Genomic DNA, 27,993 nt, shown 5'->3' on the forward strand with positions numbered 1-27,993 from the left:
CAGTAAGTCAAATCGATATTGGTTGAATAATTGAAAGTTTATTTAAAAAATAAAAAATACTGAAAAAAATATATATATAAATAAATAAATAAAAAACATTTGATTATTAATAGATGGCTTTAGTCTTTAAATTGGGCTCTCTATTCAACTAAATCACCAATGTTCAGTTTGACTAATGAGGCTTCCACGTAAGTCTTGAAGCAGAGCAACATAATGTGTTTGTGTGCATGTGTTTTTGTGTCCTGCGGCGCCACGTCTAGAAGGGTGTCTCCATCATGCTGCCCTTTGCTGCAGGGGAAACCACACCATAGCTCCTCTCCTGCCACCTCAGCCACTGAAAGTGCACCTCTTTTTGCACCTGTAATCTCACACACACACACACACACACACACACACACACACACACACACACTAGATGCATGTGGCTAATACGATGTGGGCACATTTACAAATTAAAATCACCTTTTTATTGCAGCATTATACACAGTAAAGAGCTTCTAATACTTCAAGCGTATCTAACAAATACAATTTAAATAATTAAAAGCCGCAAACAGCTATGAACGGATTCTCGTGTCCATTTTTCAAAATTATTAATTCAATTAAATTATCATTTTAATTTTACGGCATGCTCGCCCCACGTTGGATGGTGTAGGCAAAAAAAAAAATAATTTAACGATGCCTGTTTCGGATTGGGGTTTAGTTCGTCGAAGTATGAGTCTAAAATGGCTGCTTCAAACCAAAATGGTTGATTTCCCGATTAATTTCAGGCATGGGTCATTGAGATTTGTTCACGAGTCCTGTTCCGATAGACACGTCCATCAAACTTCGTGTCAATTGGTGAAATTACTGTCTAGGGAATTTTGTTTTTTAAGCGTTTCAGAAAATAATAATTGGTGAAATTTTAGGCACATTGACGCCCCCAAAAAGGCAACTGAGAATAACAATGAACACAGTAATTTCAAGAAGACCTGATTATGGATACATTTGTTATATATTTTTTAAGGTGGACAGGACTACATCAATTTTTATAATCAATTTTATTTTAATAAAATTTAGCAAAAAAAAAAAGCAAGGATTAAATTCTGCCAGCAGCATAAGGCAAGTCAATGACATCATTATGTCTAGGAAACAGACGTTGTGCACAACTCTGTACGGTAACTTTAAAAGAAAACGAGAGCTGTCCTTGTTGGTCCAACATTACATTGACTACTAAACAGACGATCTCGGCGTCACATGGCAATGACCCACTGTTTTATCTCTCTCTTTTTTTGAATTCTTTATTTCGAACATCCATCCAACCATTTTCTGAGCCGCTTATCCTCAGAAGGGTTGCCGCAGTGCTGGAGCCTATCCCAGCTATCATCGGGCAGGAGGCGAGGTACAACCTGAACTGGTTGCCAGCCAATCGCAGGGCACACGTAAACAAACAACCATTCGCACTCACATTCACACCTACGGGCAATTTTGAGTCTTCAATTAATCTACCATGCATGTTTTGGGGATGTGGGAGGAAATAGGAGTGCCCGGAGAAAACCTACGTAGGCACGGGGGGGAACATGCAAACTCCACACAGGCGGGGCCGGGGATTGAACCCCGGTCCTCAGAACTGTGAGGCAGACGCTCTAACCAGTCGGTCACCGTGACGGCTATTACGAACATGTAAGAATGATATCCAAAACAAGAACAACAAAATAAAATCAAATGAAAAATAAAAATTCAAGTTAAGTTACACATATTCAAAAAGGAGTAGGAAGATGTAACAAAGACAACATGAGTGCTACAGTATGCTGGAGGGTCCAACAAGTGGTAAAAGGCTTACAAGTTCCCTAATTTATGATTTTTTTAGAGTTGTCGCTTGGTCGATTTTTTTTTTGTGCTTTGCATTACATGCCAAAATTTGCTCACATGCAGACTCATCGGCTGACCGACGCTAGCTCCCGACGTCGATTGATAAACCACGGCCATTAAAGGCAGATATCCAACACTCCAATACTACAGTAAGTACAGTAATTACGTTTCATAAAAAAATTATTTCTTTACATTCTCATTTATTAAGTTCAAATAAAACACATAACTACATATTGGATAGAAAGAAAACTTCTTAAGTGTTCTTTCAAAGGTCTTAAGGTCGTATTGCCGAACATCAGTATTCACAAGCTGCTGTTTGTGAAGATTATTGACTTCTCCAGAGGAGTGTTCCAGTGAAGAATGTGCACTCCTCCAGGTGAGTTATTACCTGTGAGGTCGTTGCTATTAAGTGCAGGCGTTGTCGCCCCCCAAGTGTGACGGGCGCCGACCTCTAATCATGCTCTTATATAAGGGCCCGGGGTCCTTCTCCCTTATGTAGTAATGAGGCCAAAAAGTGCTGCAAATGATTTTTGACCTTCGAGCTGCAATTGCTGGATAACATACCCCCCCCCCCCCCCCCCCCGCCAGACCCGTCAAACCTCAACTCCAATTGTCAGGTAATCTCAGATCACACGTTTGTGTAATTTGTGTGTGGCGCGCACTCACCTCTTGATTGAGGAAGCAGTAGAGGATTGCGACAAGCAGCCCCTGAAAGAGAAGGACGTTTTCAATGTGATTTAGCTTACAAAACCTTAAAGGGGAGATACTATGAAAAACTGACTTTTAAAGCACATGTATACAAATCCACTGTTATATAACAGTGGAGCTAATTTACATAACAACCGCCCCCACACAGTTTCTTCACCCATGATGTAATCAGTTAGGCTAGCCGAAGATTCTTAGCCACTTTCAAGCAGCGGCCGGACTACACAGTTTGAAGCAGTCGCACGCAGAAACGCCCACATCCGCCACTCGTGCGACATCCCTGCTATCATGTCAAAGCCAAAAGGTAAGCAGAGCTGCATTAAGATGTGTTGGATGCACAGTGTGTAGCGTTACTTAAAAGCGCTAGCTTCGATTGTAATAATCGACACGTCCTTGGTGACGATGCATACTGTTTCCTGAAAATTATAAAATAAAATTCAATTAAAATCAGGACAATGTTAATGCACTTATAATATCGTCGCATATTCTACAGTCACACAATGAGTACAAATTGAGAAGTATAAATGTGGATGTGGTGATGATGGATGGATGATAATATGAATATAACAGTGGACAGTATGTATGTTAATGTAAATAACATTGTACACATGTAATGTAATAATATACTATGGTTGACTACACCTTTCAGATTCGATTAAACCACCAAAATGTATTTGACCATTTACCAAGCAGAGAACACTTGTTAGAGCCGATGATGCACTATTATCCTCAGTAGTCGCACTTCTTTGCCTAATTACCAGACAGGAAAGTGCAGAGAACTTAATTACCTTGTACGAGACGACTATCGAGCATCCAATGGTTACAAATGCGCACACCCTCCATTTAGCTTCAAGTGCAATCTGGCCCAACTAACTGATAAAGTCATACATTATTCATTTTTCACCAGGTAAATGAATCTTACGGAAGAGTAATTCAATGAATTTGAATATGCTAATGAACTTTGCGTTAACAATGTAGTTACGAACTTGATGTATCAGAATGGTTTGTTTTACAAAACAGGTTTTCAACAAATGTCCTTTTCCTTTATTTAAAAAAAAAAAAAAAAAAAAAAAAAAGAAGCCTTCAGTGACAGGATATGCAATTTCATAATTTTGACATTAAAGCACAGTCCTCACTAGGGATGGAAATCGAAAACCGCTTTCCAGTAATTCGATTCCTTGGAACCGTTTCTTATCTTGCCTGAGTCGGCTTACCGATTCCTCTTAGGAAAAAAAAACAAATATGCAGAGGGTATTTAGCAAAACCATGTAAAATATGCTCTTTTCTTAGATAATTTTTTTTTATGTCTGAATTAGTTTTGCAATAATTAAGCTGAATACAAAAGGAGCACTGTAAATATTCCAAAATGTTAGTAGCCTATAAGTCACAAACACGTGAGTTTCAATGTGATTACAGAGCATTGACGGGGTATTTTAAGGCTTAAAAAAAAACTTTTTTTTTTTGTTCATGTATCATTACATATTTTCTATACATATTTTCATGTTCAAATATGTTCAGAGTGTGTTTAAAAAGGGAAATTTGAAGGCCAAAACATAAAACGTTTTTTTCACGTGGTATCTTCATTTTGCAGATTTTCACCTATTGCGACCGTGTCTGGAACTTAACTCCTGCGATGTACGGGGAATCGCTGTATAATAAAAACTGTTTAAGATGTGTGCATGTGTACCTATGTGTCACCTAACGTTCATTCATGAACACATTTGTTCATAAAACCTATGATCTTCTTACATAAAAAAGCGCAACAATTCTGTTGCACGGCATAGGGAAAATGGTGGTCACACTAGATACTGACTGTTTTTTCTGATCCCCTGAACTCCCCCAATAAAGAAACAATGCACATTTTAGAGAAGGCTTATATGTCTAAGGCACACCTGCACAATAATCATACTGCCTAATCACCATCTTGATATGCCGTGGATATGGATAAATGATCTCGGCAAAGGAGAAGTGCTCACTAACAGATTTAGACAGATTTGTGAACAATTATTGAGAGAGGGCCTTTTGTGTACATAGAAAAAGTCTTCAGTTCATAAAAAAATGGGAGCAATAACAAAACTGTTGCAGTTATATTTTTCTTCAGTGTAGTTAGCTAGTTATTTATTTACTGCCAAAGCTGAGTGTTTTGTCATTTTTACATCACAGTGGTAGGATGTAAACTAAAATGTATTACAAAATATTAATAAGAATGGCGATATTTTTTTAAACATCGATACACAAAAAAAAAACCTTAGCTCGATTAGTTATTTTGGAGAGAAAAACGTGGATTCGGTGTTGTGGAACTGATCCCAATTCAGAGTTTCTGCTGAATTGCAGATTTGGAACTCTTACTTTTCTGAAGCACTTTTGCAAGAACAAATTAAAGGTAAAACTTGAATTATTGGTGAAAGGGACACATGCAGATACCTGGAAGGATCCGATGCAGAGCTCCACACAGAGTCGCAGGTTTACGTTAAAGTAGTCGGGCAGGAAATTGAAGAACATGTAGTGGGTGCCAAACAAAGGGATAAGCAGCAGGGTGGACTTGGTCAGGCGTCTGGTGGGCACAAACAAAGGCAATGTAGGATGAGAGAGTTATTTAACACCGTTATGGCAATAATTTATAACAAACATTGGGAAACATCAAGAGTTTTATTCACTGTTATAGAAAAGCCACACTTCTAACCACTAAGCAACAATTGTTACATATTGTATAACATGCAGGAGAAGTTCAGCAAGTTGATTCTGAACATTTCTGGATGAGTGCACCTCCATCTGGACTAAAGCAAAAAGTTAAAGAAGAATAACGCGAGGGCGAGGAATCACCTGTACCGTGAGGAGTTGTTGAACTGGATCAGACGAGGGCTCAGCTTCTGGATCAGAATTCGGACGATGTTGACGAAGAGCATGAAATTAACCTATGCGTGAAAAAGAAGAATGAGGGGGAGGTGGTGGAGGTTCGCTGCAGTTTATTGTGCGGCGCCAACAATATCTGCAGCACAGCGTATAACTGAATGGGACGGATGCATCTGGCACGTCGCTCTGGTGCACACAAAAGACGCTTCATTGAAATCTTTTGGGTGGCAATAATTGATCAATATTGCGATAAAGATGACGGTAAACAAGTCATCTGCATGACAATCTGGGAGGTTTGTTGTGTGGAACCAACAGGAGCCTCGAGTGCAGGTGCAACACAATGAGCAGCATTTACCACAATGGACAGCACGATCGGGCCCTTGATGATCCACCAATAGAGTGAGTCGTCATTGATGTCCCAGCATCTGTATGTAGGGAGGCGAGACATTTGGAGACATGACCTTTAGACAGGTTCCTTTAAGATAGAGGACTAATCTGGTTTCAGATGATGACGCACTTATTTGAAAGGTCAATTAAATATCTCCAGTGCCCTTAAGATTTGGATTTCTTAATAATCGGATTGTAAGGAACATGCTTGACATGTGAAAAAGGAAACGATACTAACTCTGTGTTTTCAAAATACACCCGGGACCCAATCCACAGCACAATGAAGAACACAGGAACACCTGTGAAGGTTAAAAAAATAATAATAAATACTTGGTGAGACATACTTGAGGCAACAATAATAGACAATTAAAAAAAAAAAAAAGTTAGAACCCCACTCAAGTTAGATTTTCTTAGAACACTTTTGATTCCTTGCTTCAAAAATAAAAAAAAAAAAATGAATGGTAATTTTAAAATGTCAATGTCTTGCCTCTTGGACAATCGCTGCACTGATGCGAGAAAACGCTCTTTTGTCCGACCTAACTGGCCTCATTTTAAGATCAATATGATTTATTTCACCATCTTTGAAGCCTTTTATGTTCACATAGAGCGAGCCCTCATATCTTATCTCCGCCTAATCGTAGTAAAATCATGAAACTCTCCCTATAGGGAGAATATGATTTACCAATATTTTTACCAATATTTCATATTGGTAAATCATATTTTATGTTAAGTTTGATCGTAGCATTTGAATAATGTTAAATATTTTGGATAGATTGATAATGAAATAGAGCAAAGAGGGTAGGAGGAACATATAAGTACTTATTCCTACCCCTTTTTAAAACATGTCAATCATCAGGTATGTGTTGGCATTTTTTGATCCATGTTTGTGTTATTTCTATTCTTTAACTACTATTGTTTTTTTTCTGTAAGTTACATTATTACACTTTTGTCAGTATAGTAATTGGTTGTTTTTTAAAATGTTTATACATGTTTGAAATTTTTTTTTTTTTTTTTATACCTGTTTGAAAAGAAATTCCCCCCCAAAGTAAAGAAATGGAATCACTACTTGGACTTTTAAGTCTTTTATTTACTTATTTACTTATTTAACTTTTGTAAACAGCAACTTTTTCTTAGCGTGAGTAGCACTTTCGCCATCCTTACAGAATGCAACACAAACGATGGAATGCACATGTGTGCGAGTGTCTCACCCCATCCCAGCAGGCTGAATCCCCACAAGCACCGGCGGCTGCAGTAAAAGGAGGCGAGCAGCAGGGAATTGAGGTAGAGCGCCTCCACCAGGAGCCAGAAAAAATTGGCCATGACGCAATAGTGACAACAGACCACGGCGGCCTTACAGGCAAACTGGGACCATCAGAAGGATGAACAGCACAGAGGGGTGAGGAATTACCAGGAGCCCTATTTAATGAGCATGAGAGGAAACAGGTTATTACAGTCGATGGCCTCTTGTCTTACGGTGGAGAGGGTGCAGTGGTTGGTGTCGTCGCTGGAGAACAGAGTGGCGTCCTTGATAAACACCGCCGCGGCTTTCAGGATGAACGTGAGGAAGAGTTGGACGTGGATGAAGTTCCTGGCGCAACGGAGCCTCCTGGGGAAGAAGAACAAAATTATACATTTTTTTATTTGGATATTATTGTTTTACACACACCCTGTTCAAATGCCAGGTTTTTTAGATAAAAAAAAAAAAAAAAAGATACCACGATAAATAATTTCAAAGCATTAATGTGACATATAGCTCGTGCAACACAAGGGGGGGGGGGGGAACTTTTTGAGAGGGGAACTAAATATGAAGAACTGAAATAATGTGGTCGCACAAGCGTGTACACCCTCTTATAACAGGGGATTGTGACCGAGTTCAGAATTAACCAATCACATTCAAACTCATGTTAAATATGAGTCAGCGCACACCTGCCACCATTTAAAGTCCCTCTGATTAACCCCCACTAGATTTCAGATGTTCTAGTGGGCTTTTTAGGGACTGCTATTTCAAAATGTTCATAATTCCCTCCAGGCTCCAGTTCCAGCTGAAGACAACCATCCCCGAAGCATGATGCTGCCACCTCCATGCTTCACTGTAGGCATGGTGTTCTTTTGGTGATGAGCAGTGTTGTGTTTGCGCGAAACATACATTTTGGAATTATGGCTAAAAAAAAAAAAAAAAATCTACCTTTTTCAAGATTTTTCCACGTGTTTGAGAGATTTTGTTTTGGGAGCTGCCGTCACATTATACTAAAACACGAACCTCCATTATCATCTGATTGCATTGAGCAACGCGCTCGAGTAATTTCCCATGACACATCATATGACTGAAATAAAAATCAGCCACATATCACAGTGAATAAAAATAAAAACACTTGTGGCATAATCTGGAAACTAAAAAACATTTGAAAAACAGGTGAAACCGGGAAGTTTTACACGTTCCCTGGTGCTTCTCTCAGTTTTTCCTGACACCTCAAGTGCTTCATTCCAGCCTGATTCGGACTTGACACCTAAACTGATGTTTGGCTGCTTGCACCTGGGGAACGTTCCGAATGTTCTGGTTTTAAAAAAATACATCATAACATCTTCTGGAGGTCATTCCTCAGAGAACCATCCCATATTTCCAAAAATTGCACCTGCTGTCCTCTTGTAGTGTCAACTTGAAGTGATCACACTCACAGCTGTCGTCTCCAGAGAGACTCCAGTCGGGATCTTAATTACCAGTTCACCTCTTAGTGGAGCTTCACCATTTTTTGCAGCACAACTCTCACGTCAAGTCCTTAGCAGTTTGGACGAAGCAATACCATCCCTCCTAAAGTCAACTTTTCTTTTCTTGTTATAATTTCAGATGCTTTAAGGCTTTGGTAAAAAGGGAGATAACTGCATGCAGTATAAACTATATTTAGTAAAAAGCCTGAATATTTGTTATTACAGTTACATTTTTGTAACTGAATTAAATGAAAATGACATGCCCCAGTGGAAATGTTTTTTAGGATTTTCTATAAAAACTACATTTAGTAGAACGTTTTTGTGTGTGTGTGTGGGTGGGGGGGGGGGAGGGGGGGGGGGTGTAGGGGGAATTACTTGACAAAGTTAGTTTTTTCCCCACTTGAATTCTATGAAAATCACATGTCCCGATATTAAAAAAAAAAAAAAAAGCTTTGAATTTTTTTTTTTTTGAAAGCTATGAAGATAGTATGCCATAACATAATAGGGGGGGGGGGGGTTAAATGAAAATCCACCATATTTAGCAGAAAATGTACATATTTTGTCTACTTGAAAAAGTTCCATTTGCTCTTCTGAAAAAGCCCAGTTGAAAAATGTTCAGAGTTGGAAATTCAACATTTAGAATCAGAATCATCTTTATTTGCCAAGTATGTCCAAAAAACACACAAGGAATTTGTCTCCGGTAGTTGGAGCCGCTCTAGTACGACAACAGACATTCAATTGACAGAGAACACTTTTGAGACATAAAGACATTGAGAAAAATAGTCACTGAGCAATAAAGGGTTGCTAGTTATCTGGTAATGCCGGTACAATTGTTTTTTTTTTTTTTTACAATTGTGCAAAAAGATGCAGAGTCCTCAAGCACTTAGAGCAGTTCGAATGACTAATATTGCAATAGTCCGGTGCAATGACCATTGTGCAAAGGGCGCCGAGACTTCAAGCGGGTAGTACGATAGTCTGGGACAATGTTGGTTGTGCAAATGTTACAGATACTCCTCAATCAGTGTGCAAATGGAGCAGATTCTACTCTGGCATGAGTGGCCAGTATATGAAAATAGTGCAGACAATCACAGTGAGTGCACGAGTAATACATAATTGGCCCCACAGAAATGTAAGAACGAACTCAAGTCAAAAAATTGCCAGCTTGTTGTAATGGAATTATAGGTTAGCTGTTTAAGAAGTTGATTGCAAGAGGGAAGAAGCTGTTGGAATGTCTGCTAGTTCTAGTTTGCATTGATCGGTCGCGCCTACCACTTTGAGGTAGGATGGGGACATATTGTCTGGGCCTCCCGCTTTGTTAATCTTTTGTTGTTTGAAGATGCGTCTCACATCCTGTTCGCGGATGGTTAACGCAGAAGTCAGAGGTGTGATTGTGGTCGGGGGTGCGGCTGGGTGGGTGTGGGGTGTGACAGTGTCCTTTTCAAATCTGCAGTAGAAGGTATTCAAGTCGTTGGCTAGTGTGCTATTGTTCTCAGCTTGGGGGGATCGTCGCTTGTAATTTGTCAGCGATTGGAATGCATGCCAGACTGATTTAGAGTCGTTAGCCCTTAACATTACTTGACAAAATTACAGTTATGTGGGAAAAAGTTACGTTTTTATTTTTCGATGCAGTGTAAGGTAATTCAAGCAAGATTTTTTTATTTTTATTTTTTTAATGAAAAGTAGTGATTTCAGAGATACGAGGATTCCGCCCGGCAGTGACGATATGTTTCAAGTGGCCAGAAAGTGGCGTATAAGGTGAAGCTGGTGTGCGTGCGTGCCTACCGAAAGAGCAGCAGGACGACCACAGCAGCTGTCAGCACCAGCAGAGAGATGCTGTACCCGATGGTGTAGATCACTTTCACTGTGGCAAAGTAAGTCTGCTCTGTCTGCACACACAAAGAAAAAAAAATCATTAGTTTAGTTCGATTATATCGGATGGCTTTGGCATGACTCTGAAACAGTTTTTGCATATATTAATGTTAAGGTGATGTCAGAAGGCAGTGTGAAAAATTGCCTTAAAAAGCTTCTTAATTAATCTAAAATTCGACCTCGCGATCAGTCGGATATCATGTGGGTTTTTATTAACTTCACAATATGCACTGTGTGGCACCCAAAGTGGTTTGCTCGTAATAGTCTCCCAGAACACACTTTTTCTCTTTTTAACAATTACACCACATTCTCTCTTTGTGAAACAAGATAATTTTTAGTTATTAACTGATGGATGACAAGCGATTCACTTACTGCTTTGCTCAAGTATTTGTACATTAGGCTCATTAATGTCTCGTCGCAATTTCTGAATATGAATCTCTGACACTGAAGAGGGAAAGGGGAGTCCCGATCGCCACTGCACTTTTCAGCCGTTTATTAAGAGCTGCTGTCGGTCCACAGCTCACGCCCAGACTTTCACACGTAGATCCATCCCAGCAGGCCCCCTCTCTTAAAGGCACATGCCTGTTCACAGACACTAAAATATATACAGTATATTCTATACATTTTATGCTGTAAAAAGTGTTTCAATAAGTGTAGTGAGTTTTAATACGTTTAAATGTGTTTAAAGTGTCGGAGGTGTAAAAATTTTTTTTTCAATTATATGGTTTCTCTATATTGTGGATAAACGTGTTAAACAGGGTTCACTGTACATTATTTGTATTTAATAAATACCGGTAATAATTTTAGCACCAATTAAGTGGTTGACAATCACTGCTTTACAGATAAAATAAGCACTAAAAGCAGTTTTCTCTACCTCTCACCTCCGGTATGTCATCGTCCACGCTGCATGCGACGTGGTATGGCGGGAAGGGCTTGGACCAACCTCCATCGGTGCAATTTCGGCTCACTAGCCCTTGTGTAAAAGAGGAGGAGATTAATTAGATTAGCTCTCACTAAGGGATTTACATAATCACAAAAAAAAAAGAAGACGAAAAACACCAAGCTGGCAAAGCAGCTTCATCGCCGGTATACTGACTAATTGCTTTAATCCTGATGAAATTGGAATGCGTCATTAAATTGTAAATATAATTTGTTGACATGCAATGGCCTAATAGAATGTGTTTCACTCCCAAAATAGTAAATATGTCAGAAAAAAATGTTTTCCTCTCAGGGCCCATTCCAGTCATTCCTTCTGCCATTCTGCCTTTCAATCTCGGCTCAGGCCCTCCTGTGTGGAGAGTGCATGTTTTTCCCCGTGCATGTTGGGTTTTCTTCAGGTATTCCAGCTTTCTCCCACATTCAAAAAACATGTATTTTGGCTTCATTGAAGACTCCATAGGTGTAAATGTGATATATATATAGTACAATATACTGTACATCATAGTGTACAGTATATTTTCTCATAGTTAGTTGGATATTGGATATTGAACAAATGTCTAAAGTTAATTACTAATTGTTCAAAAATAAAAAGGCTGATTCATGCTTTCAATTTAGAGGCCATCACTCATCCTTATGCAAAGTTAGTTTAATATGTCTATCATTTTTATGTGATTTAACCTCATGACCCAGCCGAGCTTTGCGTTGACAGCACTAATAAGCAAACGGAATGCTGATTGTCATCATGACCATAATTAGCAGCGTACCTGCAGAGCATCGGTCGATGATTGAGTGATATAAACGCCTTACTTCGGACACCTCACGTGAACCAGCATTACATGTTTCAGTCACTGTGACCATATATTTAATGACACTTTTAGATCACTGACTTTTCGAAAGCACTGCTGAACCTCCCATTGCGGATAATTAGCGGAGACCCCCGAGAATGCAGTCTCCATGAGTCATTCATTCTTTATAAAGAAAAGGCCACATGAATAAATGAATAGCATTGTAAACAACTCCATGACAGAAGTAGAATGTTGTTGTTATAGACCAACTCACAATACTACAGTAATGTACATGATATTTCAGGTAAAAAGTCACCAGTGTTGTTTCTGAATAGGGAAAACACAGCAGGACAAGCACTGTGCACCGTTTCCCCAACAGCAGCTTGAGGCCAACACACCACTGTGTCCCAGAATGCTTGACAACCTGGGGAGGCAGGGGAATGAAAATAGCATAGTTATTGTGAAAATTAATTTTTTTTTAACATTTTCTACAAATGATGCACCATGTTTCGTACAAAGCTAATATATTTGCGTCTATTAATGGGCAAACTTAAAATTTGCTCGCTAACTGTCATGAAAATAACTTGAAGTAGTAGAAAAGCCCAATTTTTTTTGATTAATCCATAATATCATCAAAAGGCTCAGAGAATCTGGAGAAATCACTCCATGTAAGCAGCAAGGCCGAAAACCAACATTGAATGCCCGTGACCTTTGATCCCTCCGGCGGCACTGCATCAAAAACCGACATCAATGTGTAAAGGATATCACCACATGGGCTCAAGAAGTTGGACATTGGAAATGTATCTGTTATACTGTATTGCCTATTGAAGTGGTTGGTACCCTACCGATATAATTATTTTCATAGAAAATGCCACTACAATTTGCTTCGGAATGATTCTGAAAAAACAGCATAGGGGGAAAATGTTCATGACATCGAGGAGATCGTCATACAGAGTTATGCGGCCTCCAAATCACCCATTAAAGGGTACATATAACACAAAGGTGACTTTTTAATTGTATGCAAATAGATGGCTCTTTGGAATGGTACGTGTGAAATTAGCAACCAAGAAAAAAAACAACAACAACCAAGTAAATTTTTTGGGTCCAAAAGCAAGTTGTTCCAATTTTGGTGCTCCTGTGACATCAAATTCAGGCAAATTTATAGATAGCATAAATGCTTAGGCACGCCCACACCGAGTTATGCGATCCACGACTTGACAGCTACCTGGCGGGGAGCTGACATTTTCTTCTTTCGAAAGCATCGGTTTTTATAGCCTTTATTGATTCCGTCTGCTTCAGAATAGAACACATAAGAGAAGTAGTGCGCTCATACATTGCCGGGTCGACTAAACTTACACCACTCATGTTTTTCAAACTTCAATTGAATTAACATCATCCACTTCTCAGCACTCACTTTCATAGGATTCATCATGGTTAGAAACAAGCCGTTTGGCCCAATTATCGGTACCTGTGTACTCCACTTAAGACGTGAATGATGATGCAGCGTGTTGGTTATTCTTCCCATTATGAAGCCAAGATACCATCTCTAATTGGACAGCTGAGTCTCATGGCGCTATTAAGAACCAGACTCCATTTGTGGATAGTTCTGTGAAGCATTTAGCATGTGACTCGTTTAAATATTTCACCCATTCAGCCGCAGGGGTGTTGTTTGAAAAGAGAAAACGCACCTTGTGCACTTGTGTTTCCCTGCTCGGCAATGGAGCGCAGGCAGCGGCGCTCGTCCTTCTCCAGCTGGAAGATGAACTCGCATTCAGGGTGCAGGCTTGTTAGCGCCTAAAGACATCACAGAGGGAATTAACGCACATTTAAGCAGGGGTGATCAGACATTGATCTTGATTGGATGAAAGACATTCGTTAGAGAAAGTTTTGTTTTAAAGTGTCAATTGGACATTGCTTTACATTTGAATCGGTTAGCTTTTCCATTTTAAGAGTTAACAGTAAAAACAAGTTTTAATATCATTTTCACAATTTTGTGTCATCCCCTGGAGGCCACAGAGAATTTAGCATTTGCCTAAATTGCCTAATTGGTGAGCCAGGTTTACTCGAATCAGCCCTAAGTCGACAATTTTACAATTTAGGACTTGCTTGGCAAAACCTTACGAAAGACTCAACTTTGACTTGATATTCATTAGACTCAACTTGACTTAGACTTGAACTACCGTAATTTCTCGTGTATAATGCGCATTTCCCCCCCCCAAAATTGTCAAGTCAATAGTGCGCATTATACATAGGTATAGGGGAAAATGGGGTGGGGGGGAACTCACATTTTATTATTGTATGCCGCCATCTCGAGGTTGTGAAAAAACTGTACACTTTCATTCCAATATGCCACCGCCACCTAGAGGTTATGAGAAAGGTGTAGCCTACACTTTCATTCCAATATGACAGAGGTACGTATAACTGCATATATGTACAGTTGTACTCATAAGTTTAAATACCGTGGCAGAATTTATGAAATGTTTTTTTAAATAAATAAATACGACTGATGACTGAACAACAACCATCATGAATTTCTTTATGGTTATGTTTTGTTAAATGATAATGATTTTCTGAAATGCTTGACAGTTTAATTTGAATCCCATTAAAATAAAATAAAATGTGTTTTGCCTGGCTCTTCATGTTTTATTTTAAGAATTGTAACCATGTTACAAATTCTACCTGGGTAATCAAACATGAGCACAACTGTGTGTTTTCTCAATTACTAAATAAAAGTAGGGCTGTGAATTTCAAAATAAGAGCAAGTAAATAAAAAAAGTATTACATGTTCAAACAAAGTGCTTAACTTCAGAATAATTACTTGAAAAAACTAACAAAATACAGAGAATACTGCATGTTTTGATCATATGGGTAGAAGCAAAATCGTGCATTGTAAAAAAGCATTATACATAGGTAGAAGGGTTTTCCAGAATTTTGAGGTCAACTTTGGGGGTGCTTATTATACATGGGTGCACATTATATACGAGAGCATTACGGTAAATGACTTGACAAGTCTTGCCTAATGAAATTTGGAAGTTATTTTTTTGTGCAGTGTGCGCAAACCTGGCAACCCACCGGCCTGCTTTAATGCAGAGTGCAGGGGCCACTTTATTAAGCAAGTATTGTGGAGAGAGCACCAAAGATGATTACATTTGGATTGAATTTTTGTTAAATCTGGAAAAGGAGAACAGCAAAATGCAAGGTTTATAACTCGAAGAGAAGAAACACAACTATGACGTCTAACACTCAATGTAAAACCCACAAAGCAGATAAGCTATGCTAACTACACAACTAACTACACTAAGCGGCAGCTGGTCAACCATGCTTCATCTCGGTAATGTGTTTAATTGAGAAGACGAAGTAAAAGGCAATATGGAGATTGGTTTAGGACCATTAAAAAACTGAGTGCGAAGTGGCTAATGTGCCAATTGTTGTGACTGAGCAAGATTGTATGACTTGATTTATATCCATCCATCCATTTTCTGAGCCGCCTATCCTCACAAGGGTCGCGGGAGTGCTGGAGCCTATCCCAGCTATCATCAGGCAGGAGGCGGGGTACACCCTGAACTGGTTGCCAGCCAATCACAAGGCACATACAAACAAACAACCAACCGCACTCACATTCACGCCTACGGGCAATTTAGAGTCTTCAATTAACCTACCATTTCATGTTTTTTTTGGGATGTGGGAGGAAACCGGAGTGCCTGGAGAAAACCCACGCAGGCACGGGGAGAACATGCAAACTCCACACAGACGGGCCAGGGATTGAACCCCAGTCCTCAGAACTGTGAGTCTGACGCTCTAACCAGTCGGCCACTTGATTTATAATCCAATGATTTCTTACCACAGTGACTTGGGAGATCCTTGAAACTTGAAGTTTAAGACTTGAGACTTATTTATGACTTGCACATGCCGTATGTGACTTATTCCCACCTCTGCGGTGGCTTGCTTAATTCATCAAAGCCGTTTGTCCCTGAGGTGGGCCAAAATTGATTTGGCTTCGAGCAAGTTTGCACTTTATCAATGTCAGAGTCACTGGAGACTCCGACCGGCACTGCTCACACCACAGCAGTGTTAAATAAACACTCGCAAGCACTTTCATGCAGTATTAGATTACGGCGTGACATTTGTCACATAGTAAGACAAATAAGAAAGTGTTGTTTGTGAGTTGAGGAGAAGTTGGATGAATAACATATTTAACATCTGTATTGACGATTTAGAAGTGCTGCGATGCAATTAGTGGTAAAACATCTAATTAATTAGAGGCTATGGAATTAAACAATTATAACTCATTTAATATAAAGTGCCATTATTACCAAATTAAATGGTTAAAACATCCATCCATCCATACATCCATTTTCTGAGCCGCTTCTCCTCACTAGGGTCGCAGGCATGCTGGAGCCTATCCCAGCTATCATCGGGCAGGAGGCGGGGTACACCCCGAACTGGTTGCCAGCCAATCGCAGGTTGTTATACCGTTCATGCTATTTGTTTTATGTCCCTTAACTAGAAAATGAAAAGCTTTGTCAAGTATCTACTTATTACTTTTGTACAAAATCCCGCTAAATTCTCCTGAGAATAGTATTTTCATCGCTTCCTCTTTTGAATATATTAAGTGTGTTTCGCGTTAGCCTTTCGCCCGACGTCAACTGGGATAGGCGGTGGAGAAAAGGGGATGAATGGATGTTTTAAAAAGAGCTTCACAGGGATATGCAGTATACCACAAGCTATTGTATGTGATACTTATTCAATTCATATTCACATAATTCCCCAATCTCTTATTCCTTCAACTGAGACCGCAAAGTATATTCAGGCAAGGTGGGTGCTCATTAGCAGCAACACAAACCCTCAAGTGAGTGAGATTTGGGATTCGATGCACTTTTTGTGTGTGCAAAAGGTCCCCAAAAACAAATTTCCAGCCAAGATAAAAGTTAGTGATGTTCAGCAAGCTCCTTTATTGTTAATTCTATTTCCTCCCACTTATTATTAATTTTCTACACTGAGGAGACCATGAATACATTAATCTTGTTAAAGAGAAAGTCAAGATGCAGAGTGATTGTCGTCTATTAATGCTATTTCAGTATTTGATTATCAGAGATGATTTAAAAGGTGCAGTATGTCCAGATGGAAAGCAAGGGCAGTTGAATATTTTTCCATAAAAGAGGGAGTTCCAGGGGGGGAAAAAAAGTATTACCTGTACACTTTTTAGAGGCCAAAATGTCAACATTTTCTTTTCAGCGTTACTCGGAATTGTAAGAGACACTATAACGACAGCAATGGGTGTGTAGGTTTAAAAAGTGGGGGGAAAAACATGAAAAAATTGAAGTAGAAGAAAGGCGAAAGGGGAGGCATTTTGAAGCAGAGGTGTAACCATGACAACTTCTCATTTAGAAAATTACTTGAAATTTTGGAAATGATTCACATTTTGTTTTTGTCTGCCTGGTCAGTGTTGCTATAGAAGACGCACTATAACACCTTAGAAGACACATACATCAGCTTCGTGAATGTTTTTTCCTATGCTGATAAACAACAACAACCTTTCTTCTAATGAGTAGTTTAGCATGTTTTAAAGGACCAAGGGCAAGTAAGCGTTTGAGGAAGAGCAGCTTCGTTCCATTGGGAGCACACCCAGAAGGCAGGGAACACACTTATACAAACCCTCCTGCGGCTGTTCATTGAGTTATATAACTAAGCTTTGGTGGGCTTTTTATTCGTGTTGCACCTAGGTTAACGCCCTAAACCTGTGCTGCGACGCCTCCAAATTCAAACAAAAGGTCATAAAATTGTTAACTTTCCTGAACATTTTGGGGGGAAATATACCTTGTAATCGGCAAAGTGGATAGTACGTCTGCCTCTGAAGTTCGAGATTGGCCTCGTGGCTTCCTGTGTTGTTTGCCTGTTCTCCCCGTGCTTGCGTGGGTTTTCTCTGCCTTACTCCCACAGTCCAAAAACATGCATATTAGGTTTATTGAAGCAAAGCAACCACTTCCATCGCTGTTTTTTGTATTTAATTTTGATCATCTTTGATGTACTTTTATTGGGTTTGCATGATAAATTTGGTTGGAAAAGCCAAAAATGTCCTTTTTCAATCTATTCTAGTTGGACTTTTGCACCTGGCATTTGAGATGGTCGGATTTCTCATTATTATGTGACATGTAAATGAGCTTTGCTCTGATTGGATCACTCATCTTCCTTAATTTAACTATGGAAAACAGATAGGATCTGAATTGGTCCATATCACGGCATAGCAAGACAGATGTCACGTCCTCCGATGCCTAGTTCAGCGCATTCAAATACGGTCTACAAGTATACATATACATGACATGTTTTACAACAATACTTAAAACTATATTTCAATTTTTTTATGTAGCTGTGGTGAGTGAAACAGTAAAGCTTGCAATCATTGTCGCAAGCGACGGCAGCAAGTTCAATTCACATGAATAGGAGTGGATTTTGAAAAATACCCCCTCTTTTTGTGTGTGTTTCTGTTTTGGCTTTTAAGGTTCCGATGCAGGTGTAGTAAGGGAATTAGGGATTATAAATAGAAGGACAGGATCAAAAATTCAATCCAATTATGTTTTGTTTCATGTGCACACTTTTGCACATAAGGTCAAACACAAAATAGCGTGTAGCCAAATGCACCACAGTGTATTTCAAAAAGGTTGGAAGCTTCTCCTTCCTATATTTCCCTCGGCATTTTGTCCTTGCATCGTTTTGTGCGCCTTAACAATCTTAAGAGAAAAACAAAGGGACACACGCAGCAGAGAAGATTAAAGTTACGCACACAATCCTCTTGGCACTAGGCGGCAAAGAAAATTAACTCGGCGAGCGGCAACACTTCCGTTTCCATCCGTGAGGAAAGAAGGTCCGGAAAGCAACCTGAGCAAATTGCTGCTCCTCATGTTGTGCTTATGATTTCATGAGTGGCGTTCGCTTGAGATATGATGCGCAATTACGATCGGATTCTCTTTAAAGTCAAGGAAGGGATGAATGGAAAAAAATAGTCGTGGGAAGTAACTGTTACTGTATTTAAGTACATTTTTCAGGTTTCTGTACTCTGTAGTATGTATTTTTTTCTGAGGACTTGTTAGTTTTCCTACCTGCATTTTAAAACAAATATGTATACTCTGTAGTCCTTATTTTGTCAAAATACTTGTTAAATTTAAAGCACTTTTGCTTAAGTACAGGACTTGAATCAGCATTTCTACCAGTCTTTTTTCCAGTATTTGTACTTTTACTTAAATATAGAGAAGTACTTGCTAAATACAGAGAGTGATCACTTTTGCCACTTCTGAAAAATACTTGCACACATTCAGAAACCAACATACAGATATTGTGTGTATATGGCACACATGATTTGATTCATGTCTGTGACAATAACATATTTTAAGTACCAAATAAGAACCAAATTGCTAATTTTGGTCTTGAGCTGTGAATATTGAGGAAGCCCTGATACCTCTTTGACTGTGTCCATTAAAATGTAATCATTTTTTTCTTAAAGCAGAATTTGTTATACAGCTTTTGGATTAGAGTTCATTGTGCAGGTTTACCTAATATTACGACTGATGAGTAAATGTTTTTAGTACAAACACCCACTCACATTGCAATCTGCTCATCGAATGTTTGTTGAGTGGCGACGCCCGTTATCCACGAACAGCCCAGTACGGGGGGCATATGATTGAGGTCACTTCTCCGCGTCTATTTTCAACAACGTCCAACTGTATCACCAAAGGTATACAGGCTCAGTACACAAATATATGTGATACAGACAGAAGATACAGCAGAATGTTTAGATTTTCAGTACCCTTCCAAAATGCTTATTGAGTATTGACTAAATGTACCGTTATAAATAAACTGGAACTCACAACACACATGCCAGACGGAGGGCACGATGTGAAGATCCATCATCAGGAGCGACATTAATGGTAATGATATTGGTAATGTGGAGTTGACTTATTACAGTTTTAACACAAATGATCAAATTTTGCTGCCAAGCCAAAATGTTTTCTTTTGAAATTTAGCATCATGCATCTATACATCTGTAGTATCTAGCAAATGTGTTTCAAATTTGTTTGCAATTTGATAAAATCTCTAAGACAAATTCTGGAAATGGCCAAAACTACCCCTAAATGTCCGCTGCAAACCAAAATGGCAGACTCCCTGTCTATTTCGGAAAACATTTTCTGTGCTTTTGTCTACTCAATGGTAGAGACATTCTTGCCAGATTTCAGGTTGCTAAGGAAAATTAGCTTTGAGGGCTGAATATAGCAAAAGATTTGAGTCGGACATTTACAAAAGTAGAGACAAAAGTAGTCCTTTTGCTGCCATCTTGCGGCATCAACATGCAATTACAGTTCAGACCTTTTTAAGGGGGACGTTCATTACTTGCAGATTTTTGCTATTCGCAGCAGTTTTTATTGTTTTGTGTTTTATGGTGAATCAACAAACAGCCATGCTCCGTCTACACGCAATTACAAAAACTCATATTTTCCACAATTTTGTGTCGTCCATTTGTCTAGTATACACGATTAAAATTTGGTAGCAAAGTGACCAAATTTCAAGGACAGGCTCTTCTTTCAGGGTTAACTGGAAATGTCCCTAAAATTACCCAAAAATGGCAGGGACTGAGAGTCCTTTTAGTTGGTCTACTCATGATAGACACGCCTACAAAATGTCATGTTGCTAATCCTTTTGGGGGATGAAATTTACCATAATTCAAAGGGATGCAGTTTTTATGGGGTTAAGGTCTACGACCCTACCAAATTTAAATTATCAACAGGAGTAGGCAAAAATCCTTGACATTTTGATTTATTTGGCCTCAAACTGCTAATTAGCTGCTGGTTTTGTTACGGCAAAATCAACTTGGCAACTGTGTCCTGCGCTTGATCAGTCCAGGGTACAGTGGGTACAGAAAGTATTCAGACCCCCTTAAATGCTTCACTCTTTTTTATATTGCAGCCATTTGCTAAAATCATTTGAGTTCATTTTTTCCCACATTAATGTACGCACAGCACCCCATATTGACAGAAAAAAAACTTAATTGCTGAAATATTTGCAGATTTATTCAAAAGAAAAACTGAAATATCACAGAGCCATTTGTATTTAGACCTTTCCTTCGATTGCAACCAGTCGTCCTGTCCCTGCAGTTGAAAAACACCCCCACAGCATGATGCTGCCACCACCATGCTTCACTTAGAATGAAGGCTAACAATTTCTATCTTGGTCTCATCAGACCACAGAATCTTATTTCTCACCATCTTGGAGTCCTTCAGGTGTTTTTTTTAGCAAACTCCGTGCGGGCTTTCATGTGTCTTGCACTGAGGAGAGGCTTCCATCGGGCCACTCTGACATAAAGCCCCGACTGGTGGAGGGCTGCACTGATGGTTGACTTTCTAGAACTTTCTCCCATGTCCTGACTGCATCTCTGGAGCTCAGCCACAGTGATCTTTGGGTTCTTCTTTACCTCTCTCACCAAGGCTCTTCTCCCCCGATTGCTCAGTTAGGCCGCACAGCCAGCTCTAGGAAGGGTTCCGGTCATCCCAAACGTCTTCCATTTAAGGATTATGGAGAACATTGTGCTCTTAGCAACCTTAAGTGCGGCAGAATTTTTTTGTAGCCTTGGTCAGATCTGTGCCTTGCCACAATTCTGTCTCTGAGCTCTTCAGGCAGTTCCTTTGACCTCATGATTCTCATTTGCTCTGACATGCAATGTGAGCTGGAAGGTCTTATATAGACAGGGGTGTGGCTTTCCTAATCAAGTCCAATCAGTATAATCAAACACATCTGAACTCCAATGAAGGTGCAGAACCATCTTAAGGATGATCAGAAGAAATAGACAGCACCCGAGTTAAATAGGAGTGTCACAGCAAAGTGTCTGAATACTTACGGCTGTGTGATATTTCAGTTTTTCTTTTTTAATAAATCTGCAAAAATGTCAACAATTCAGTTTTTTTCTGTCAATATGGGGTGCTGTGTGTACATTAATGAGGGGAAAACAGGAACTTTAATGATTTTAGCAAATGGCTGCAATGTAACAAAGAGTGAAATATTTGTGGGGTCTGAAAACTTTCCGTACCCACTGTGTATCCCCGCCTCTCGCCGTAAACAGGAGGGAGGCCTAAATGCTCCCAACTTTAAACACTATTATTTAGCTAACCAATTACAATACCACATCAAATGGTTGAACCACAGTGAGGAGTGTGATTCTTGGCTAGAATTGGAACAAACAGACTGCAACAACATCAAACTACCAAAACTCCCATTTATTTCTACTAGTCTTAAACGCCATAAATGTTTCAAGAATCCAATAATCACATCCACCTTAACGACTTGGTGGCAAAGTTTAGATTCGACAGGATCTCAATTAATTCCCAGTATGCTCTCCCCAATCTGGCATAATCCAGATTTCGAAATTAATAATAGACCCCTTCATTTTAGTACATGGGAACAACATGGAATTAACCACCTACAACAACTATTTAACAATAATGTTTTTAGGACACGTGATGAACTGTTTCAAGAATTCCAAATAACAGCCAGAAACTTTCTTCAAAACAATAAATCAAAAGCAATAAAAAGAATACCAACACTCCAGAGCACCCTCGAACTGCCGGAGTTTGTCAAGCTTCTCCCGCAAAGTAAAGGAAATCTCTCAAAGGTTCATTCATTAATTTCATGTACTAAATCAATGCACTTACCAATCACCAAATGGGTAGAAGACCTTTCCATGTCGGCTGACCGTAGCTACTGGATACAGATTTGTAACAATACGTTTAGAATGACAAAAAACTACAAATCTACAGTTTATACAATATAAAGTGCTCCAGAGAACACACTTTACTCAGTACACTATGCATAAAATGGGCTTCTCTCCATCTAATATGTGCAATACACCAAAAATACCCCAGACACCTATTTTCATGCTATATGGGAATGTACACCAATTCAATGCTTTTGGTCTTCAGTTATACAAAAGCTCTTGTATATTTTAAACTGCAGGATTCCACTTTCCCCAAGATTGTGCATACTTGGCGACTTAAGCATAATTGACCTCCCTAATAAATATTCACAGTCATTACTTGTCGCGTTAGCTACCGCTAAGAAAACAATTCTATTCAACTGGAAAAACAAACAAGCTATTAACATCAATCAGTGGCTAAATCTCATCATAGAATATATTGCGTTACAAAAAAATATCAGCAGAACGAAAAAAATCAATTACACATATACGTAGATACCTGGTCACCTTTCCTAAACATGCTAAATCTAGACTCTTGATTCCTTTTCCTGAGTAGGGTGCCATCTGACAATTGACAATAGCAAGACTATTTTCATAAGTGTGAAAGTAAACAATGGAATTTTATATTCTATTATTCCTATTTATTTATTTTTATTTTCACACATTTTAGATCGGTTTGCATGGTGAAAAGACACATGCATGCTGTGGGGATCTTCTCCTCTTGTCCCTGTGTTTGCTGTTCCGGAGTCTGTGGGGGCGGGACTTCTTTTTCACTCCTTCCTGATCTCGGGGGTGGGGGGGAACCACTGGTGTGACCTCCCGGGGAGTAATGGTGGTGTGATGGTGACTCGCCCATGTTCCGTGGGTGCTGGGCCGGCTGGCACCCGCCTGGGTCCCCCACTCTGGCTGCTGGTGGGGCCCCCTGTCGCTCCTCGGGCCTGCTTCCTCCTATTCTCTCCATTCCTTGCGTCCCGCTGCAGTCGCCTCTTCCTCTTCCCGAGGGGGAGACGGGCGGTCCCCTATGGGCTGTGGGGCCTCCTGTGGGGTTCTTTTCCCTGCCTGGTTTGGGGGAGGTGGGTCCACCTCCCACGCTCAGGGGCAGGTAGTAGGTGCTGGCAGGGGTGGGGCAGGGGGTGGCCGGGGTTGGTGCTGCGGCTCTGGTTGGGATGGCCCTCTTCGTCGGTGGGGGGTTGGCTGGGGGGGGGGTGGCATTGGGTCCCCGCTGCCCTGCTGGGTGGCCGGTTGTCGGGGCGCCTCGGTGGGGCCGGCGGACCATCCTGGGTCCCTCGGTGTGGGACGTGTCCTGTCCGCCGGGCTGTTCTCGGGTGGACCCATGGGCCTGATCCCGCCCCCCGTTTGATTGGGTGGGGTCCTCAGCCGCCGCGGTGCGGCCACAGCAATTACAGGACACTTCTGTCAGTCTTTGTGCATGTAAAACGGTATCAATTTACTTGCACGTATCCGCAGGCACACACCCCTAGGACTCTTTCACTGGGTGTGGGGTCACGCACTTACTGCAACGATAACTCATGAATATGCAAATCGCTTGTGTATCCCCTCACTTATACTCTCGTCCTGTAGACTTATAATTTACATAATTATTGCCACCACACTTCAGTTGTACAGCCGGGTTCACGACCCTTGTCCTGCATGCTTCTTCTCCTGTCCTTGCCCTGTTCTATCTTGTCGTGTCCTTCCCTCACAGGGTGTAGCACTACAGCCCCATGCAACACTCATATTTGTTTCATTGTTGTAGATAATGTAATGATTTACTTCTCTCTTCCTGTTTACAATTAGTGCTTTTGTCTTTGTTGCTCTCTCCCTTCTAGAAACTTTATTCTGTTCGACTGATCAAGTCTGATTCTCAATAAACCTCAATTATAATACCACAGCGGAAGCTTAAAAACTCCACTGTGACACAGTAACACTGTTCCGGCATAAAAGGGATACAGATTTTCCATTCTGCTTGACCTAACAGCCGAACAGGACAAAAAAAAAAAAAAAGGTTGTTGTGTTAATGAATGGAGGAATGATGGTGTGTCGGACTGTTATAGCAGCTTTTGTAGTGCTGTAACATTACGAAGCACCAAAATGGGGATTTTTTTATTTTATTTTTTGCCACAAAACAGATAAGAAGAATACGATTATAGAAGAATATATGAGAAGCGCAAGTAACTGAAAGACAGATCGCAGCAGCTGTGCCTGTGTAAGCTACAAGAAGAACTATAATGGCACTCACTGAGCTACGCTATTTAAAGGCACAACACACAGCACAATACACAGCACAATACTAGTGTAGTGTTTGTGTGTGTGTGTGTGTGTGTGTGTGTAAGAAATGTTTGGCTTAATTACACTTTGTAATGTTTTTTTACTTATTTGCAGTCTCTTTTAATGTTACTAAAATTTTATATTACACAACAATGCTATTTGTCTTTATTAAAATCCTAAAAAAATATATTATAATATATATATTTTTTTAGGGGGTGGGGGAACCCTTTCATAGACTTTCCAGTCATATCAAAGGGGGAGTGTCACGGAACAAATTAAACTCATAATTCAAGGTACTTCTATATCTCATTGGCACAAATTAGTTTTTCAGGGCTACAAATTAGCATTTTGTGTACCTGTTAAATACAGGTTGTGGCCACAATATTGGTTATTTTTAGGTTAGGCTAACCCTAACTACTGTACCAAATTTTTTTATTCTCCATGTCGCTGTTTGGGTCAACATAAATGGAAACTATAGAGACTACTGGGGCATAGGCTGACCAATGGTGGAGTAAGTCAGTTTTAACTAGTAAAATACTCATACTCTCATAAATAATTCTCACTGCACAATTGTCATCCTGTCTGTTTAAGCATCTCAGGTCTCAGTGCAACGTTTCAATCAAAATGAATGAACAAAATGACTTTCACATGGGCTGTTTTTTGCGTGTGTTTGTTTTGGTCAGAGTGTATTTATGTGAGTGTTTTGCAGATGGTTATAATTCTCCAAAGTCCCGAGCAGTGAATGGGAAGAGATTGAAGTGGAACATTCTGATGAGCAGCAAACCCTGTTCTCATTCTCGCTCCGGCGACGTTGATCACCACACTGATCAATTGTCCACATCTCTATTTGGTTATGGAAATAAGTGAGCGGGGTAATGGGGTGGTGGAGGCTACCTAATAACAAGTGTGGATTTAAAGACGTGAGGGTCAGAGTGTGTGCACGTGCATTCAAGTGTACTGTTCACGTTTGCTTGTGGCTGGCTGCGCACTTGATTTGCCCCAAACAAATTGACCACACTAGAAACGAAATGTAAACAAAACCAAATGAATGAAATACAGCTCTGGATCTCGAAGTGTTTGTCCCTCTCCAGTTTGTAGTAAGATTCATTCTCTTCGCTTACGTTTACGGCTAATGACAAGTTTCAGTAATCAATCAATAATAATGTCAATTAGGGATGGGCATTTGACTACATTTGCTAAATTGACCATGGAGGAAATAATAATAATATATATTTTTTTTTTTGTGGGATCGGAGAATCCCTCTCTGAATCTACTGAACTCCTATTTCCTTGCCAGTGTTTTCTTGCGCAGATTAAAGCTGCCTGGAGGAGTCGCAATAGAGTGGGGATGTACAGTGGACAGAAAATGTCTACACACCCGTTTAGATGCCAGGTTTTTGTGATTAAAAAAAAAAAAAAAAAAAGAGACCCGGATGAATAATTTAAAAAGTTTTTCTACCATTAATGTGACCTATAACCTGTACAACTCAATTGATTTTTTCTTTTTTTAAATCTTTTCAAGATGCAGATGTTTGTACAGATTTCTTCAGAAAAGTCTAAAGGGAGTAAAACTAGTGTTCCAGACCATAAAGTTTATATTTTCATTCAACCAATTAATTGAAATATCTTGTCACCTCCACAACAGCTTTACATGCACCCTTTTTAATGAATATTAATGTACTCATACAACACATTGTCATTCAGCTCACCAGTAAAAGTGAAATTCTCCTCTCATACGGCATTTAACTTTCAATGAGCTCGGGTCAGTCACCATTTCAGCAAATCTATCACACAAAGTCCCAATTTTCCAGCAGAATACATTTAAAGAAGGAGAAGTTTAGAATGTACTCACTGCAGGAGCTAAGCACAGGGTGAGGAAAACCCCTCGGGAGCGCAGTCGCTGCATGTTGCAGTCCACCCGGCGAGAAGCCTGTGGAAAGTGGAGCCCACCCTGGAAGCAGCTTGGGGATGCGAAGCACCTCTCTCTCTCTCCAGTTTAATATTAGTTCCAACTGTCAAGCTCACAAAAGTGGGAAATGAAAACTTCCAGAGTGTGTTTTCAGAATAAAAGCATGGATCATCAATTAGCAAATAAACATGTTCGCCAAATAAACATCTGCTAGTGACAAAGACAGTACATTACATACAGTGTATACATTACTATATATACTGTATATAGGTAAACAATGGTATATTTACTCACCAATCAATTCCTCCAGTAAACCTGCACAATCAAGAGCAATAAGATTATCAATTCAGATTACACAAAAATAGTACATTTTGATTAACACTATCACTGGAGGGATTCATTTAACAAATTGTGCATTACAGCGGTAGTCGTTTGCAGTGGCATCTCATATTTTTGCAGTAAATCAAGCAATTCAAACAGCTATGAACTACAACCAAAATATTAACAGACCTCAAACTGAGCATTATTATGAAGGCAGAATTGCTGTTACATGTTCACATTATAGTTCATGCATTTTGTCATGAAACTCTTCCCCCTTGTTCTTTTTGTATTTTTTCAACACACTATTATACTAAGACACAACATTGGTGCAGCTTTAAATGAATATAATGTTATATAAAATTCTCAAGACAAAAGGGAGTCTGACAAAAATGTAACACACAAAAGTTAACCTCACTGGTTCATTTCCCTTCAGTTGCAAATACAAAAGCCAAGGCGAGAAAAACATCAAGCAAAAATATAAACGGTATGACATTGTCTGCTTGAGTCCAATTTGGATTGAATTTGCCATTTGGGCAAAACATAGAAGATATTTACCTGTCTGGGACAAGCCAGTACAACATAAAACTTACTTTTACAGATTTGGACTGTGCTGGTGTCAACCCCCTTAAAACACTAATAAACAGTAACATATCTTACTATTTGGGTTCT

At 39.7% G+C, this 27,993-nt stretch overlaps 1 protein-coding gene across 1 annotated transcript; it reads right to left on the minus strand.

Moving 5' to 3' along the window:
- Positions 1 to 7: 7 nt before the first annotated feature.
- Positions 8 to 27,993, minus strand: ghrhrl (growth hormone releasing hormone receptor, like). The gene is given in 12 exon segments (XM_061684346.1): positions 8 to 358; positions 2,515 to 2,556; positions 4,978 to 5,107; positions 5,377 to 5,468; positions 5,762 to 5,831; positions 6,032 to 6,092; positions 7,002 to 7,399; positions 10,282 to 10,385; positions 11,250 to 11,341; positions 12,409 to 12,516; positions 13,781 to 13,886; positions 26,947 to 27,993. Coding segments are annotated over 12 exon segments (1,359 nt in total). The 5' UTR covers positions 27,001 to 27,993; the 3' UTR covers positions 8 to 256.

Source organism: Phycodurus eques, chromosome 8, assembly GCF_024500275.1.
Source record: "Phycodurus eques isolate BA_2022a chromosome 8, UOR_Pequ_1.1, whole genome shotgun sequence".
NCBI lineage: Eukaryota > Metazoa > Chordata > Actinopteri > Syngnathiformes > Syngnathidae > Phycodurus > Phycodurus eques.